Here is an 18,467-nt window from a genome sequence, read left to right on the forward strand (position 1 = left end):
GGAGAATTTTTAACATATATTAAAAATTCAAATATTTCACTGCACCTCCTCCATGATTGGCCACGCATCTAAATCTAAACTCTGCCCTCCTTAGGCTCGTCCAATGACGCGCTACTTGCCTATCCGGAAGGAGGAGTTCGACCTGCGCTCCCATGTGGAGTCGGCGGGCCACTGCGTGGACACCTGTCCTTACATCATCGTCATGGAGAAGATGTGCAAAGGCCACCTGGTCAAAATGGGTGGCAAGGTCAAGTCTTGGAAGAAGCGCTGGTTCGTCTTCGACCGCCTAAAGAGGACCTTCTCCTATTATGTCGGTAAGTCCACACTCGGTGCACGTCTCTGTGATAAGGAGATTGCCCCCACCCACCCGATCTGATTAAATAAAGTTTTCATCCACTGAGGCCAAACGCAGGATGGCAGCCATTTCCCTCATCTCATTTAACAAAGAACGCACTGTTGCATTCCAGAAATGCGTAACATTTTGTGTTGCGTCAAATATTTTTCAATGAAAGCAGAGCTCACTAAGGCAGCCTTGCCGCCTGGATTAGGGATTTGATGTAGAGACGTGAAGGATTCTTTTGACGTTCCCTTTTTGACCGCATTTCATTCTGAATATGGCTTAATTTTAAATAACAGAACAAGTCCTGAAAATGACTGAACATTGCTGGGGTCAGGCACAAGGCAAAGTGACAACTTCACACCCCGTGACCCACCTTCATTATCACGGCATATTGAAGTCGGGATTGCGGTCACGTGCACATCTTGTCGACCATTCTCCTCACTCTACACTTCCCCCTTCCTCTCTCCACCCCCAACACCACTCACCCCCCCGGCCCAACATTCCCCCCCACCCCACCATCCAACCTTTCTTGCATTCGGTCTCTCTTTCTTACACACACACACGTAGCTCATGTGTGTAGCCTTTTCACCCCCTCACTCCCCATGTTAGTAGTAGTGATGATGATGATGAAATAAACTGCAATACTTTCTCCAGCCATGCGTTTGAAGGGGGGGGGGGGGTTGGGTAGGGGGGGTAGTGTTGGGAGATTTACCCCCGGCTTGGTCGTGACTAACAAAACCAGACTTACAATTCGTTCAGAAACGGAGGGAATGAAGCACAAAACAATTTAGCACGTTACTAAGCACATTTGGATAATGAAGAGCGGAAGGTACGTGAAACCAAACAAATGTAAACAGGGGAGCAGTTTCAAAGGAAACTGTTGAATTCAGAGCATCGATACAGGTGTGAGCAGGCTTACCAACTGTGGCGCTTCAGAAGTGTTCATAAAGCTCGGTGTTTATGAGATTTCTTTTTGAAAAAAGAAAAAAAAAAAGCCGGCTTCAAAAGAAGAGATTCTTTAGAATTACGGCTCTCGGTGGGTGGCATTGAGTTTGCGCTGCGAAGCAGGAGGTTTTGGGTGACTCATGGCATATATGTGCTATAGCTTCCCATGAATATATACTGTATATGAATGTATACTGTATGTGTGAGGCTTACTCCCTGTGCAACCGCAGGTTTTGACAGATTTATGTCGGCAATAAATAAAACATCTTTCGCGGTCCCACCACACGTGCAAATGCAAATCACTGCATGTAATATGAACTGTAAAACAGGGTGGCCTTCACACCTTGAACCATCTGCTCTTTTTTGCCTTGCCCCTCCATTTTAATTGAGTCATACTCGTCATTTCATACATGTGAAGGGAACAGCCTTTTTAATGTTAAAATAGCACCAGGATTTCGGGTATTAAATAATTTGGTGGCAACTGCTGTAATTAAACACGAATTACTGACCTGCGTTTGAACTCCCAGCTGTCTGTGTTTTGAGTGCTTTTCAAAAGTCTTGTACCTATTCCTAAAAACACTTGAAATAAAACAAATTTTGATTGCAGTAAAGCCTGTAGATTATATTTGGCAGTGTTTTTTTTTTTTTTATCATTTATACAACTTACCATTTAAATATCTATTTTTGGCTTTCAGACAAACATGAGACCAAGCTGAAGGGGGTCATCTACTTCCAGGCCATCGAGGAGGTGTACTATGACCACCTGCGCAGTGCTACCAAGGTAAACAGCATGCGTAGATGCCCCGCCTCTGCCCCGCGCTATTACCCCCACACTGTGTTTACATGCTCACGTTGAGGTTCGCCTCCAGTAAGTCAACCACCACCACCCCACCTCCCCCAGAGGCCCAGCCATCAACAGCAGCCTGGCTGTGACTTTGGTGAGCACCCAGTGACCCAGTGAATGTTTAAACGTCTCCTAAAGACCCACAGTTCTCACAGCCTGCAGACAGAAGCGCGGATCAAAGGCGACTTCTCGTTTGTTTCATCAGGCGTCTCCGCTCCGTTTTCCTCCACCCCCCACACCCACCCCCACCTCCATCTTTATCCACAGTTCTCACACGTACCCTGTCTTTTGTCCTTTCCCCGACAGAGTCCAAATCCCTCTCTGACCTTCTGTGTGAAGACCCATGACCGCCTCTATTTCATGGTGGCCCCTTCCCCGGAGGCCATGCGGATATGGATGGACGTCGTTGTAACGGGCGCCGAGGGATACACCCAGTTCATGACCTGAGGGGAGGAGTGGCTGGTCGACCGCGGGCATGAGCAGACAGGGAGTCGGTCCCGTGGGAGGGTCGCACAGCCTTTTTCTGGACCTCAGCGATACCGCAACTGCCCGCACTGACAGATTTTTGTCATCTGGATGAGACTGAATTTGGACAGATGCGTATTGGCTGGAGGGATATACTGTTCTGCTATTGTTGGGCAGATGTCAAGGTGCTCAAAAAACTGGTGCAAGAGAAACTATTATGTAGCTTGATCTTTTTATTATTCTACCATTTATGTAGAAACAATTACAGGTATTTCACTATTAGTTTTGGTCTGTTTGTGGCAACATTACCATTATATTACTTTGCCTTCATCATTTAAAAAGGGGAACTCTGAACACAAGAAAATAAGGAACATATTTTCATCTGTCAGACATTTAAAATCACTGATGCTTTATATTGCCATTTAAATTTCATCCTGACATTCATACTTTGCATTTTGTTTGCAGGTTATTAACAGTGTATTTGCATATCATACGCATCAAACTGCATTAACCTATAAAACTTGTGAATTTAAGGAGCCCGTACTTTGACAGCAAGCTGCAGTGGTTCATTGTAATGCAGTAAACCTGCGAATGTCAGTTACCAGTTTGTACTGGCATAACAAAATAAATACAGTGAGAACAAAAAGTACTGCTAGTGATTTCTACATTTCTGCGTATATTCCTGAGTATTTAGGTCATGAGATACTGAAAAACTGCAGCTCTTCTATGTTTGTTGTCTAAGTATTGATTTTTGGTCATATGTTGACACACTATGTTATGTATGTTGTCTTTTGTTTTTTTTTATTATTATTTTCAATACAGTGTTTTATATCTAGAAATGAGAAGCAGTATGCTTGCTGTTGCATTTGTACTTATTGTGGATACAAAATATGTTTAGTGGGGACCAGTTTTTTGTTTTCTTTTTTTTGTTCATAATTATTATTTGGAGGTTTTTTTGTAACAGTTTTTGCTCATGAGTGTCATTACAGCAAAAGACTTGCCAAAGGTTGACTTACAATGTCCAACAACTCATTCTGTCAACAAATGAGTGTATACAGCGATGTGATAAATGTCAGTGTGTGGCTGTTGTGATTGTGGAAATGGCCACATGTGCCTTACCAACTGCTATTTTCAGTTCAGGGTTTTGAAAAAACTATAGTTCTCTACAGTTGAGTTATAGGCTAATGCTTTATTACTTATTCACTCTCAAGGCATATGAAATATATTTAAATATAATATATAATTTGATGAAAAATAAATGTATGTGCTTCTTGATAACTCAATGTAATTTCACTAGCAATATGTTTCTATAACAGCTTCATTCAATTCGACCAAAGCAATATACTAACAAAAATTCCAGTGTGTACACATAGGTCAAATAGAGCTATATTTACACTCATAAGCTGTAATTACAATTGTGTATACATCAGGCCCAAATAAAACACATAACAAAACACTTTGTATTTTCAAATTTTATTATAATAGCAGTCTTCCATGGTTTCGAATAAAATGACAATATGTTAATTAAAATGAAATATATGAAAATGATGACGCATGTCTAAATTACAGTATGTAGAATTTGTACAGTAATTCATTAATGGGGAGCGCAGTGGCGGTCATAAGTCCTTGTTTGGTCGCCTCTGCTCAATCGCTTTTGTAATTCACAAATTAACGACACGCTCTCGAGACGTTTTACTCGCAGCACCACCTCGCGCACAGAGAGCCGCGCGCCACACTTTGTCTATCCACATGCTTAACCGTTTTCTCAAAAACCTCTCGCAGGATACACCGCTCTCGCACTCAGATTAAGTTTTCTGGTGGACTTTTAAGAAGGCCGTAAACCTAATCCCAACAGTGTGAATAATTCGAGCTAATCTCGGTACAGTTAAATAACAGGGCATTTTAATAGTCGCATTATGGTATGTGCGTTAATAGCCGTTCATTATCTTATCTGTCATTTGTGAAGAAAATTATCCAACAGGTGTTACACCTGTAGGTTGACAAATAACTTGCATGCAGCCCTATTTGACAGCTGCATTACCGTTAATACAGGCTAGCCTGGCATGGTTGTAGGCTGAATTCTACACGCTGGGATAAAAGTACAAAAAAAGCTATATAATGTCGCTATATACAACGCACCCCTCTTGTTTACAGGCAACCTAATAATTTATATCCGTAAAAGAGAGAATTCATTTATCCATCCACAAGAGGGCAGTATTTCCCACATCACGCTCCTGCTCGTTTTCTGAGCGAAGTTTTGGAGCGCCAGATGTGGGGGTTGTCTCTCCGTTCCGCTCTGTGTTCGGCTGGGGCCCCGAGGCTCTAGGGTTGTTTTCTACATCGCGTTGTGCCCAATCATTACCACAATAGTTAAATGTGCAGCTACAAATGTCATCAGCTCTGTAACGATCCCATCTGTCTGCGGCAGCGGAGCCTCACCAATTAATTCATCACTTGTTATAATTTAATATTGCTTTAAAGTTCTTATTAGAGCAGTTAAGATAACATGAAAGAATAAAATAACGTGATAGAAGATATTTAGTACGAAGAACGTCGCCTGTTTTAGTAAGGAATTTTGACTTTATTTCTGTGATAAATCTTTTCACCACTTTACAGTTTTACAAAGAAAAAATTACATTCCGCTGTTGGCACTATTGGAAAATTTTACTTGTACACTTAAACATTTATTGTTTTGCATACTTCAACTTTCTTAAAATAACACAATATTTAATAGAAGTAAACTTAAAATACATTATCCATTTAGAAATTTTGCTTTGGACATCACTTTCAATGTGAAATCCATATGCCCATGTCCTTTATCCTAATGACCTCTGAAATCTCTTGTATACATTTTCCCTAGTGATGCCCTTTCAGGCCTGTGTTGTCATCATAATGTATTACTATTTATTCGTCATTAATTACTGTTTGTTTCAGGGTCTCACGGCTTTCAGGCTGCTCATTTTCAGCTTGTGCGATTCATGTTCTGTCTGATTTAGATTGACTAATTGACTTTGCCAGTCAACACAATACTTTGTGGCCCGGAAAATCTCCTTGGCTGCCAGGGTGGTGTCATTGCCCTGCTGTGTGATGAAGTGAATTTCAAGGACTTTTGAGTCATTTACATATCTGGGCAGACAAGATTTTTCAAGCATTCATCTTGCTGATTAAACCATCTGGGAAGATTAGTTAGTTCCAGTAGCTACCATACATGCCTAAGATCCACTTTATTTCTCAGAGTGGTAGAATGCAATCCAGTGTTCCTTTCTTTCTGAGTTTCACTTTCTTTACCCACTTTCTATTTGCCAGCATGCTATTATATGATAACCTCTGGCTTTCACCTGACAGAGATTAGAAGAAGATCTGGTGGGGTTTTTTAATCTCTCTTAAGATCTAGTGTTTTTAATCTTGCTGTGTATCCTCTGAGGATTTGTGTGTTTACTTTTTCAGCATCTAAATATGCCCTCTGTAAATTCCTCACCAGGCTCAAGTCCTTCCCTTTGCAACATGAGCCAACCCCTTGCAGTCTTTAACCTTCAGCAAGTAGTCTTTAGTCTTCCACTAGCAATCTTTATCTGTCCACTAGCAGTCTTTAGCCATCTATCAGCAGTCTTTAGCATGCACTATGTATGTCATTCTTGATCTATCCCCTTGTGTGCCTTTGCCAAGGTCAGTGATGCTTCTTGTTAATGATATTACCCAATCACAGCAATTCTTTTTCTTTTCTTTTTTTTTGTGCTTATTATCTATATGGCACTAAATTACAATCTTTTTAACATCATGATAACATGCCTTACCTGCACTGCTTGCAAGCATGTCCTCTTGACACAGAGACTCCAAGAACAAAGGTCTACAACTAAGCCTTGTCTTTTTGCTTTGTTACAGCACACTTGCCAAAAGAAATGGTAATATAAGAAATTCCAAATACCAGAGTGCCCCAGGATGAGTAGAGGGAAAAAGTGCTGTGTTGAAATTGTTCAACTACTCAATGTAAACATATTTTCAATTTAAGACAATCAGACCTGTAAACACAGTATTCATCTGTAATTTGTTATAAGCTAATGTTCAGTGTAAAAACGATACAAAAGAGTTTCCTAATTAAACCTGGATAGTTACCTGACATAAACCTACCCAGTGACTCACGCCACAAGGCCCAGGGGAGAGTGGGTGCACCTCCAGTCCTCTTAAGTTGGAGTTAACATGACAGTTGATGAGCTGCTGCTGTTTGACAGTGGCGGCCACGTGGGAATCAAGTATGACTTTGAAGCTATCTTCAAGTGACTAACATCCCTATATGAGTGAAAGACAGGGCTCCGTAGCTTAGGACGACAAGTACAGTATATATTTTACATCCAAACTTCCGGCAGACAGAAAGTCTCTCACACACACACATGCGTGCGTACACAAGCAAACAACATGCTCAAGTGTAAAGGAAATACACATATACCTGTAAACCTACCTGTTTAACATGTAGAATAACCAACTAGGGAAATATAATTAACGACACCAAATGCATGCCAAAAATGCTACGCAAAAAAAGACTGCGAGCTTGTCCTTGACTGCCTTTTTCTCTCTGCCTCACCTTGCAGTTTAAGTTTGAAATGCTAGACGGGCGAGTCCCGCGGGAGCGACGAGACAAATGGGCTCACTCAGAATCAACCAACTTTAATTCTTTTTCAACTTCTCCAAGGCACAGTTGCTTAGAATCATTGCTGTGCTTGCATACAAACTAGACTTCTCATGCAACACGCAGGCTATTAGTTAATCGCCCATTATAACAAACTTAAGTATTTGTTTAAATAGACTCCTTAGACTCGAAATGTGATCTGTGGACGGTCTATGCGGGCAAAAAATTAGCAGTTTGGGTAAGGAGACGTATTGCTTATTTTGTGAAATTCCCCAGAAACACTACTTGAGTAAGGGAAATGAAATAAAAGAAAATACTGCTGAGATTTCTCTCGCCTGGTCCCCATTGTTCCAAAAACACATTGTATGGTTAGCCGTTTGATACAGTATCAAGTCATTCTCGAACTTCAAATGTTTTGATCGAATGTGCAAGGGAGTGAGAAAAAAAGAACTTAGAGACAACGATGAATTCCGAGAGAGATGGTGATGAAATTGTGATGTAACCGCTACTAATATGTGCCATACATGAACTTGGCATGCTGCGCTTGCTCCCTCACCCTCTCCTCACTTTCGTTCTAACACACGCGCGTTGCGCTTGAGGGGGCCCTTCTCATTGGCTAGAAAAAACAAACAAACAAACATACATACATAAAAGGGTCCGAGGGCCTCTTCGTGAAGTTTAGCATTTCAATTATTTATCGTTCCTATGTATGATAAACTCTCCCTTGGAAAAACAAGACTGACCATTAGATAAGCACGTGAATGTATCTGACTGGATCATCACATGGGCAGCTGGGTTTACAGGAACAGATTTACCCCTTTAAGGGGCGATTTTAATCTGCACAATCTCCGATTAATCAACAGCGAAGTGCAGTAGGCCTCCAAGCGCTTCTACAACTGTCACTACATATGCAGCATCAGCTATTGTTTCACAACATTGTAAGTAAAAAAAAACTTCTCAATGCACACAGTAAGTAAAGACGGATGCACCCACAGCATTAACCTTAGAGCCGTCAATAACTGAGGTACCCATGTGTGTATTGCTGACTTTCTCTCACGCTTTGCGCAAACAGGGCGCCCCCATGGACCAATTAATGCGCGACGAGAAGGGAGAGTCAGCGCTTTCCTGGGAGAGATCCCACACTTCAACAACCATTATTATCTCACTGCCGTCTACGTTACGACCGCGGTCACGAAGATTGCATCAGGCCTCACTTTTACAACTACGAGGCTGAACCGACTTACGAGAGGAATTACAGTATCACAGCGCCTTTAGAAGCACCCGCTTTGATCCGCGCACCCCGATTGCTCCTGGAGACAGCCGGCGTCACAAGAGAAGCCGTCTCATTTTGGGAAAAGCAATCAGGTGTAAACAAAAGCACATTCTCGTCAGTGCTAAACGGTGTTGTTTTCCGCAGATGCCAATGCACATTCCAATTATTTTATAATTTACCTTTGGTATTAGTCTACAGTTTTCTGCTGGCTACATTATGTTAAGTCATTGGGGTCATTGGGATAAATCAGTGTCGTGGTCTTGAAGATATTAACCCTCATACCAATGGTTAGCTCTCCACGGCATGAGAGTAGCATGAGGTTGAACAGTCTGAAATGACTTTTAAAAGGTCCCACCATAAACTAAATGACTCGTTTTAGTATTTCTTAAAGAACGGCATCTCGTTTTTTTTTTCTCAGCATCTTTTCTTGATTATTTTTTCCCTCCCCATAAATATTTGTTACCCACTAATTTTGTGCATTGTTGGACTAATTCTCTGTTATTAGGTTATTACTGTGTAAATAAAGTCATATAAGTTAAAATGACATCAGTGTGTCATAACCTACTTGTTGCAACAATGTATTTAAAAAACAAAGCAACTTTTCAGGGAGTGTCACTTGGCAGACTAGAGAGACAAAACTGTGAAAAACACAGGCCAGGAGAGGGAGCGAGAGCGCGCATTGCAAATCCCATGGCAACAGCAACCAGAAAACATGTCTAAAATAGGGGGCAGTGTTCGCTATTACTATAGCAACAGGAAGACATAGCTCCTTCAATCAGCTTTAGGATTTGCTGAGACGGGAAAAACAAAGACTGATTCTTTGCATAACTGTTATTAACCTTAGTTATAAGCGTTTAATAGGGTGTAGACTAAATGTGGCTTGAGTATTTGTGCTCGATTATGACCCGAAAGGCAGAGGCAGTGCCAGTTTAACGTGACACACGCATTCTGAGTCAAAACTGAAAGAAATACACTTCGCACCCAATGGCGATAGTATACCGACAATGTTTTAAGATAAAATTGAAAACAACTCCAAGAGCGAAGTTGATATGACCACGGAAGAGGAAGACAGTGCATTGTAACGAACCAATACATGCTTTCCACTAGCCTATAAAATAATACGCCAGCGCAGGGTAGATTATCTTAGAAAAGTTGCTGGTGTGGCTAGTGTCCCCCACGGCTCGGTTAACATAACGCGGCATTAGTTCTATATCTCGAGACAGTGTTTATGTTCCGCAAGATTGTTTCGGGGTTAAAGGTACAAACGCTTGTACCCAAAGGCATCAGGAAAGATGCTGATGCGGTGCTTTAAAGATTCCACCTGTTAGACCCACGGGGGAAAAGAATATACAGAAACTGGAACTGGTCCATTTTGGGTCATTAATGATTTATCTTTTTTCGCTTTCCCTTTCTCCTACTTTTCGCTGTTTTAAGATAAGCTACAACATCCCTTATAGGTTATAGGTTGTAAGTAGTTTATCAAAATTAAAACATTCTTTATGTGCAATACAAAATCGACACTTTAATAAGCATCAATTTAATAAGCAAATCTTAAAATTGTAGCTAACCTAGGTTAATTAATTTTTTTTTTTAATGTTGCTATGAGAACAAAATCCTAGGTGCCAAATAAAGATAATGGAAGTATAGGCTATATCAAATCAAAAAGAGGCGTTAAAACCCAATTCTTATTGTACTTTGGTTCACTGCATGAAACTTCACCGCTGATTTAGGCTACTCTCGGGATGTTTACGTGGAACATGTGCACAGAGAGCGGTAAACTGAAAAACCATTGACTCACACCAGCCAATCGGATAAGCAAAGGAAAGGGCTCCATCCAATCACAGCACGGCGGGTTTACTACATCTGGCGAATCTGCGAACAGCTTACAGACTGATGCAACTAACCTGCAACAATGGCCATGCATCTCCTGGGTAGCAAAAGTGTTCTTCCTCGATGTAGGAAATTAAATAGTCCCCTTGAAACCACACGATATGATAATGTATTCGCCTTTTTGAATAAACAGTGAATGGATAAACAGGCTTAGCAAATGCACTATATATTTTATGTACTTTATGGATGTCAAGAACCAACTGCTTTTCAAAAGCTGTATAATAACATCGATAAGACCATTCTAATATACCTTGTCATGGCACTATACGTCTCTGGACCCTGTGAATGTAAACCTATATCATGTGGGCGTTGTTTACGAGGGAAGGAATACGTCCAAGACTAGTGCGTTCAAGGCGGAGGAATCTACAGTACCGGAGGCTGACCGCGTGACGCAGCTGGTTGCTAGGTGTGGATGACCTGATGCTTTCACTCAATTAGCTGATTCTCAGTCATCAACTCCATCACAACAAAGCAAGACCAGCTTCACTTCTGTCCGGGACGCTCCGAAGGAGAAATGGCTTTTTAATTTAGCAATATCGTCGACCCTCAAGAAGTGACGTGCTTTGCTGTAGCAACGCACCCCAAACTCAAAAACATTTTCAGCAATAATGGAGTAAGTGAAAGTTGCTTGTTACTTTGTGTCATGTTCAGAGCTTTTCTTATTTGTTTCCATTTGCTGTGCATGTGGAATTCCGAAGGCTGCTTGGTCTTTCTTGGGTTGCTATGTTTGTTGCCATATAAAGGCTGCAGTATTCTAAACCGAGAGGCTTATTTAGCCTATGGGGAAAGTTTCAGGTACTTTCTTACCAGGTCATTCAACTGTTGCTACAGATATGGCGCTGTTTAGCAACTTCGTACGATGGGCTCCGGAATATCTTGTTATTTATCGATATAATTATTATTATTTTTAAGCTTATCAAAACAGTTCATTGTTGTTGTTGCTAACTGTCTAAACAATATAGCAACGACAGATAGCCTACAGTGAAGGTATTTTGTCTGTGTGCTATAAATATATTGTGGTCTATAAGCTGTCAAAATGATATTAGCTACCTCTTAAAACAGTAATAACTCCGAAAAGCCTGACTATGAGCACTGAGATCATATGATGTCATCGTGATTCTTTCTATGAAAAGTTTTCTGTGTGATATTTTTAAGTGAATGCCCTTGTTTCATGGTTAGCTATATTTTAAATAGTTTATTTTTGCTGCTTGCCCTCGAGAATAGAAAGGGGTTGATCAAGTGGAAAACAAAGAGGGAGAATCAGTTTAGGGCATTGTAGAGGAACTGACACCTTGCATTACGTCATTGGCTGCATCCCACGTGCGCGTCGAGATTCTCGACATACAGTTCAGTGGCTTGTGCACCTGCCAAATGTCTAGAGGGATTTTACTCTTATCTCTGATAGTAATGCATGTAATGTTGCTAGATTTTATTTTATTTTTTTCTGAATTGCAATTGCTGTTTGCCAGTTTACAGAGCTAAGTCAAGCATGGTGGCTAACAATAGAGCCTGCTGTTTTGGGGTCTGAGGTTAGGCTGTAAGCAAAAGACACTCTCCTGTAGAGTGTGGATGGCTGCTGGAATGTTTAGAGGCTGTATCAGCAGTTTTAAAATGATTTTCATTAGTATTGCACTAATACCACACTTGCTTTTACTGGGTAATTGTGTTACTCTATCAACTGATATTTAATTGGTGATGATGGTATTCTAGCAATTAATATTTAAATTGGTAATGATGGTAGTTTTATCTGTTGCTGATAATGACTGTGGTAGTTAAAGCAGAGTCTCTATCTTGGGTACAGCTGTGAGTTTATTTGGCACAGATCGAGCATCCACTTGGTTCTTTGGGATCTCAGCTGAGGTTCCTAAGTGGACACAGGAGACTGGGATGGATGGAACAGGTCTACTGATAGTCTAAATTGGTCCCATGACAATCACAGATGTTTCCTGAGTGACACCAAAATGAATACACTCTGATTTGCCTCATCAATTTCGAGTGTAATTGCAGCAGATACAATTCTCTAATTGTGGTTACTGTTTTGGGGTTGACAGTGGCTTTTAAAAAAAAACCCGAGAATGAAACAATGTAGGTCAGAAGAGGAAAACCCTGGCAAACAGGGTTTTCCTCTTGCCAACACAATTTTTTCCCATCTACTTTAGTTTAACAAAAACCAAAAGAAAGAAACAAACAATAAAAAAAAGATTTGTGCCATCGTCTCTTACTTGTGCCATCGTAAGTGATGCTTTCAGCTAGCCTCCTCTGATCGATCTCTCCTCCTTATTTTTAGGTTTCATAATGCTTACCCAGCCCTGTCTTCCGTGGCTCAACTCTCAAACTACACGATTGTGCACTGTAAACTCGGCCATTTGAATCGTAGGACCAACCGACAGGATGACGGCAATGTCAGCACCCATTTGGAAGACTCTACTTGGCTGCCCGTCAGACCCCCTCGCTCTCTCTCACCCACAGGCTAACCACAGCCAATTGGAGAGGCGCAGAGGGGAGGGGCTAGAGGAGAGCCAGCACTTAATTGGTGAGTTGCAGTGAGTACAGTTTTTTATTTTTCCCAGTTTCAGGTGGGCACCGCACTGCAGCACATTTCCTTCTCCTTGAACAGTGAGTAAAACTACCAATGTGTGTGTGTTTTAAATTGGTTTTGGTGTATATTTGAACTGATTGGAGCTACACTGATGCTATGAATTTTAACGCTTTTGCTTTTCGAACTACATTGATCATGCGTAATTATTTTTAACAAAATACTAAAATATAAAACATTAAATCGCACGAATGTGGTCAATCGTTTTTTTTTTTTTTTAATTGTAAATAACTGTTTTGCAATTTAGACAATGCATTAGATTTATAATTTTTGTTTATTTTATCTTTTTCTAATAGGTGATGGTCTCAGTGACTGGATGACGGAAGAAGTGGATTTCTCCTCATACCTCCCAACCCCTCACTCCTCTCCCTCCCCCAATGCATCCCTTCCCCCTTCGCCCCTTCAGCATGACATCCAGGTGCCCTCTGATTTGGAGGTCATGACCTCTCTGCTGCAGGAAGAGCTTGCTCAGCTGGAGGATTACTTCCTGTCTGACCCGCTCCCAGAGAAAGCCTCCAAACTGGGCAAATGCGACAAAGGGCCACCACCAGTGGGTCCCCCATCGTACTACCAGTTGCCCTATGCATCCTATTCTGCTTCTAGCCAATCAGAATCCAGTCCTCTACTTGTTACCCTAGCAACTGGGGAACTAGACCTGCTGAGCTTTTGTGGGGGTCCCATTGGCCGATCCAAGATTCCAAGACACGCCCCTTACAGTTGCAGCCGCCCCAATGGTAACGTCTGCGGCCGCAAGAGAGTTTCTGATGGGGTGAGGGTGAGTGAAGGCTATGAGAATAGCATCTGGAGTTCCAAAGGAAATACCTCAGGTAACCCAGCTGTTGCACTTGGTGGAAGCTACAGCTGTATAGAGGATGAACGGGTGGTGGGCAAAGGGTACTGCCTGGGCAGTGCGGTGGAGATCAGAAGGTGCGCCATTTTACCCAAAGAAGAGAAGACATGCCGCTACACGGAAGAGGCCATCGGCATAAGCAAGGTTGTTAGTGGCGGCAGCTATGGCTTTAGCGGGCCCCTTCAAGTCCCCCACAAGAAAGAAGAGATGGTGATGTACGGCGTCAGGGAAGTCAATGTAAACGGAATGGGTGGAGGTGCCGAAATGGAGATGATGAGCGAGGACAAGGCTGGCATGGGTGACGCGGTCAAGGCCAGCGTCCCCTGGAAGACAGAGACCAGTGAAGCCTGCTTTCTTCAGGGAGCGTCCCAAGAAGAGGCCTACCACAACTTCCTAGGGGCCATTAATGAGCCGGTGAAAGTGGAAGGCGTGGAGATGCATCGCCAGCACGGCGAGTTTCACTGTGGCTTTCTGGAGGGTCAAGGCCCTGACTGCTTGAGTGGTGACAGGCATGGGCATGACATGGGCGCCCCTTGCACCCGAGGAGTCCGCGCGCTGAAGGAGGAGCCCTGCAATGTGAAACCGGAGCTGGAGGGCTCGATCATGGAGTCCAGTCAAGGAGAGCGCAAGCAGAAGAAGAGAGATCAGAACAAGACGGCAGCTCACAGGTATAATATTTCCAGCCAGTCAGCATAGGAATGTATGTTACATTCATGAGAGCGCATGTGTTTCAGAGGATTTAGTTATATTCTATCTCCATTTTGGAAATTCCTCTTAAGCAGGTGAGCATATTTTTAGTAAAGTCAGCAGTAACTGCTGTCATGCTCCAAAATTCAATCTCACATTTCCAGACATCATTGGCTGTATAGGCCTGAAAGCTTCAGCTGACGTGGACAGTACGGGCCACACCCTTTCCGGGACCACAAATAAAGAACCAAGAACTTCAGTGACCAATGATGCTGATGTTTAATTTTTTTAAATGTATTTATTTTTATTACATTTTTTTGTTTCCACAGGTATCGCCAGAGGAAGAGAGCGGAGTTAGATTCACTAGAAGAGCAGCTTCACGGTCTGGAAGGGAGGAACCGAGAACTTCGGGACAAGGCGGAGTCGGTGGAGAGAGAGATCCAGTACGTCAAAGACCTTCTGATCGAGGTTTACAAGGCCCGCAGTCAACGGCTAAAACAGGAGAGCAGTGCCTGAGCTGAAGCTCGGTCGCCTGACAACAGATGATGGTCCTGCAAGTAGAATTGATAGTACTCTAACAAGAGTGGAATTTTTACGTTGGAATGTTTTCTGATCGAATGTCTTTTTTTCCTTGTTTTTGGATGGGGTTGGGGGGTGGGGGTGGGTTTGCGATGTGGGGGGTGTACTATTGCACGTTACGTTAATCAATCATTTAATTTTTGTTACAAACTGACAAGTCCATCAACAGCTGCAGCACAAACTTCCACATTTACAGCTCCAACTCAAAGTCAAATAAATATGCACTGTGATTCTGTCATGGCTTAAGTGACAGCTGGCTTTTTGTGTGGGCCTCCTTTTTCCAAGAATAGCTAAAACGGGTCCTCTTCTCCTGTTCTTTTCAGGATTGATGTTAATCAGCACTGAATACACAAGATCAGACTGAGCACACTATTTTTCATTTACACAAGGCTATAGTCTAATACCATGTCAGAATATGACCTGCACTAATCTTAATTTATCAGAATGCAGATTATCTTCTTTAAATTATTTTTAAAATTTGTATTATTTTTATTATTATTATTATTATTTCTAAGCAGTCTCGTAGTACTTGGCAATAGTGCAATTCTTCCATCAATTCAAAAAGGAATTAAGCACTGATCAAATAGCAATCTCTTTCAAAACCAATATTGACCTTCAGGGGAATCAGTCTTTCCAAAATGAATGTTTCCTCAGGAAGAATGAACTTGATGATTTTTTTGTTTTGTTTTGTTTTGTTTTTAAAATCCCCAATTTAGGTTAGTCCTGCAGCTCAGGTATGCAACCAATGTCCAAAGTCACGGAAGTATGTCAGTTTGTAACTTGATGCTGAAGATATGGCACTGCCTAATGTTATGCGTGTTGATTCCATGTTTCAGTCTTGCATGCCTAAGATTTCATGGCTTTTCAGAAGAATGCCTTTTTGTTCTTTCTTTTGGTCCGAACGACATGTTGAACACAACAGCATATCTCTCTTGCTGAAGACCTATCTTAAAGTCCTGTTATATATCCTTTTTGCCTAGACATTTCATAGAAGGAGTGACATTTCAATTTCACAAACTACTGTTTGGCTCAACGTCTCTGCTGTAATTGCGAAAACAATCAGGGTTTGTGATTTTATAAGGATTGTTTGCTCTGATTTCAAATTGTGTCTGGAGAGGAGAACAGAAAATCTTTATAGTTAAACAGCTTTTTTATATTTCCACAAGAATGCTTGAGATGGCTTTACTAGACCTTTCATTTAGCTTCAGCTCAAGTTCGTTCCTTCCAAGCAATATTTAATCAACATTTTCATTGATGTAATTTATTAGAATTGCAAATACAGTTGTGTACAAACCAGAACACACGTAGGGTTTTCATGTTTATGGCCTATTTATCAATTACTGTATCCAGTTAATCATTCAGGTGGTGTGTGTGTGTATGTGTGTGTGTGTGTGTGTGTGTGTGTATATATATATAAATATATATATATATATATATATAATATATATATATATATATATATATATATATATATATATATATATATATATATATATATACACACACATACACAAGAGAACCACCCCCCCCCCCCAAAAAAAAGAAAGAAAAAATGAAAAGAAAGAAAGAAATATAAGGGGAAAATCTAAAGCAGTTGGACCATTTTTTAACTCCCCTAATATTTTTTGTTAGTTTCAAATTATTTTACTGAACTTTCATGTATACCTTAAGACCTAGCAATACATTTATTTTTTAATCCTTCTGAATGAGTAGCCTAGTACAGATATTGAGAGAGAGCTAAGCACCATATTGATTCCAGATATGCTTTCCTCTTGGCGGTATACAATCATGTTTATGAAATATAGCCGATTGTGGTATGTGTCACCTTGTGAAGTTGAGATATGAATGTTCGAATTTATGAGCTACGCAAATGAGCCACATTATTTTATAAGCGTTCACACCAGCTTAAATACCAAGACGAGTCATTTCGTATGAGACATGTCGATGTAACATCTCCAGTTAATTGCTTTGTGTTTTACTGTCATTCTTTTTATTCAAATAAAGTGATTTGTGTCAGCAGTAATGCATATCGAAGCTAATGGTTGCATGTGAGATTTCTGAAGCTTAACTAAGGAACGCTAATCGTAACGGATAGACTAGATAGACTTTTTTGGCACTGGAGTAGATACAGACAAGGAAATAAGACACGGTGCTGGTAGGCAAAGCTGGGTAGAGACTTAGCACACCAAACCTATCCGTGTGTTAAGCGAAGGCTGTGTGTCCTAAAGTCACTTGTCCTGTTTTCCCATCAAAATGCCTCTTTACTATTTACTAGTAAATTTTACCCTGCAATGCCGAGAGGGGAAAAAAAAAAAAAAATTATATTTATATATATATATATATATATATATATATATATATATATATATATATATATAAAATTATTATTGGTCGATTATTTAAACCGATAGAAACAGGAAAGTGAAGATATATATTTTAAAAGAATTATCAGGTGTAATAATTTTTAGTAGACCGCTTTGCCGAGGTACATAAATGTTACATTCCAGGTTTGTGAGCAACTAAGTCCTTCAGACTCTGCCAGGTCGTGCAACCTGTGTCTGGAAATCGGTCTAATTTTGCTATTTTCCTTAACAGTGTGCATGCTTTTCTAGTGAGACTGTTTATGTTGTTCATTATAGCCTACTTACTCTAAACCAGCACTCTTTTTTTACTCACTTCATCGCTCTTTACTCACTACAGACACAACATGAAAGTAGGACATCAGCAAAAGTAAAGAACAAATAAATAGACGTCCCCCCATTCATAAAATGAGCCAGTGTAAAATTAGTAAACTGGGAAGATTTTGCTTTAAAGAACCCGGGGACGGGGGGGGGGGGGGTTGGGGGAGGCAGACTGCGCCAATGCGAGTGTTTGACTAATAAATTTGTCCATATTGCCGTTCAGTACACAATTCCCTACTGTTTGGAGTGAGTTAAATAAATACTTAGTTTTTCAGGATTTAAAATTAAATTCCGTTGCAATGTCAAGGTTGAGGCTACATAGCGCAAATGGCTGTTTTCGTGAACTGGTAACTGTAACCAATTTAAATGTTGAAAACTACAGACCATAGTTTGCTGTTTAAACATTACTTAATTTAATCAGCATTTAGACTAATGGGTGGTAAGAAACAGTTTCATCAGTTACTTATATTTCTAAGAACACAAGTCACCGTCATGTGTACTCGCCCATTCATAAAATTCACCTTACAGTGCTGAAGTTTGGCAATAAGCTAGCTACATACCTACGCTAAACCTCCGCGCAACATAAAATATTTAAAAGCAGACAAAATTAAATTTTGATTGTGTAATTTAAAATAGAATAAAAAATTCAAAATGCAGAATTTTTACACGGTCTTAAGAGTAGCCGACTTCAGG

General features: G+C 40.8%; 2 protein-coding genes across 17 annotated transcripts in view; both read left to right on the forward strand.

Moving 5' to 3' along the window:
• Positions 1-4,050, forward strand: part of phldb1a (pleckstrin homology-like domain, family B, member 1a) — a 42,049-nt gene extending 37,999 nt beyond the window's left edge. For all 16 annotated transcript variants that reach the window (XM_026998434.3, XM_026998437.3, XM_035526921.2 and 13 more), the window contains 3 exons: positions 95-314; positions 1,981-2,066; positions 2,436-4,050. In XM_026998434.3, coding sequence (XP_026854235.2) covers positions 95-314; positions 1,981-2,066; positions 2,436-2,576 — 447 coding nt within the window. In that variant the 3' untranslated portion in view covers positions 2,577-4,050. The remainder of the gene's footprint in view (positions 1-94; positions 315-1,980; positions 2,067-2,435) is intronic.
• Positions 4,051-10,670: 6,620 nt separating this feature from the next.
• atf5a (activating transcription factor 5a) lies at positions 10,671-16,513 on the forward strand. The gene is made up of 4 exons (XM_026998577.3): positions 10,671-10,994; positions 12,669-12,914; positions 13,274-14,495; positions 14,844-16,513. Exons 2-4 carry the CDS (start codon positions 12,773-12,775, stop codon positions 15,028-15,030), a joined length of 1,551 nt encoding a protein of 516 aa, XP_026854378.2. The 5' UTR covers positions 10,671-10,994; positions 12,669-12,772; the 3' UTR covers positions 15,031-16,513.
• The last annotated feature ends 1,954 nt before the right edge of the window (positions 16,514-18,467 follow it).

The sequence above is a fragment of the Electrophorus electricus genome, chromosome 8 (assembly GCF_041902795.1).
Source record: "Electrophorus electricus isolate QZ-2024a chromosome 8, ASM4190279v1, whole genome shotgun sequence".
Classification (NCBI taxonomy): Eukaryota; Metazoa; Chordata; class Actinopteri; order Gymnotiformes; family Gymnotidae; genus Electrophorus; species Electrophorus electricus.

What these genes read in the sequence shown, in the direction of transcription:
- atf5a (XM_026998577.3), top strand. Translation starts at nt 12,773, where the DNA reads ATGACGGCAATGTCAGCACCCATTTGGAAGACTCTACTTGGCTGCCCG. An exon ending in GGAGAGCCAGCACTTAATTG is followed by an intron (nt 12,915 to 13,273) that starts GTGAGTTGCAGT and finishes TTTTTCTAATAG; the next exon opens with GTGATGGTCTCAGTGACTGG. An exon ending in AACAAGACGGCAGCTCACAG is followed by an intron (nt 14,496 to 14,843) that starts GTATAATATTTC and finishes TTGTTTCCACAG; the next exon opens with GTATCGCCAGAGGAAGAGAG.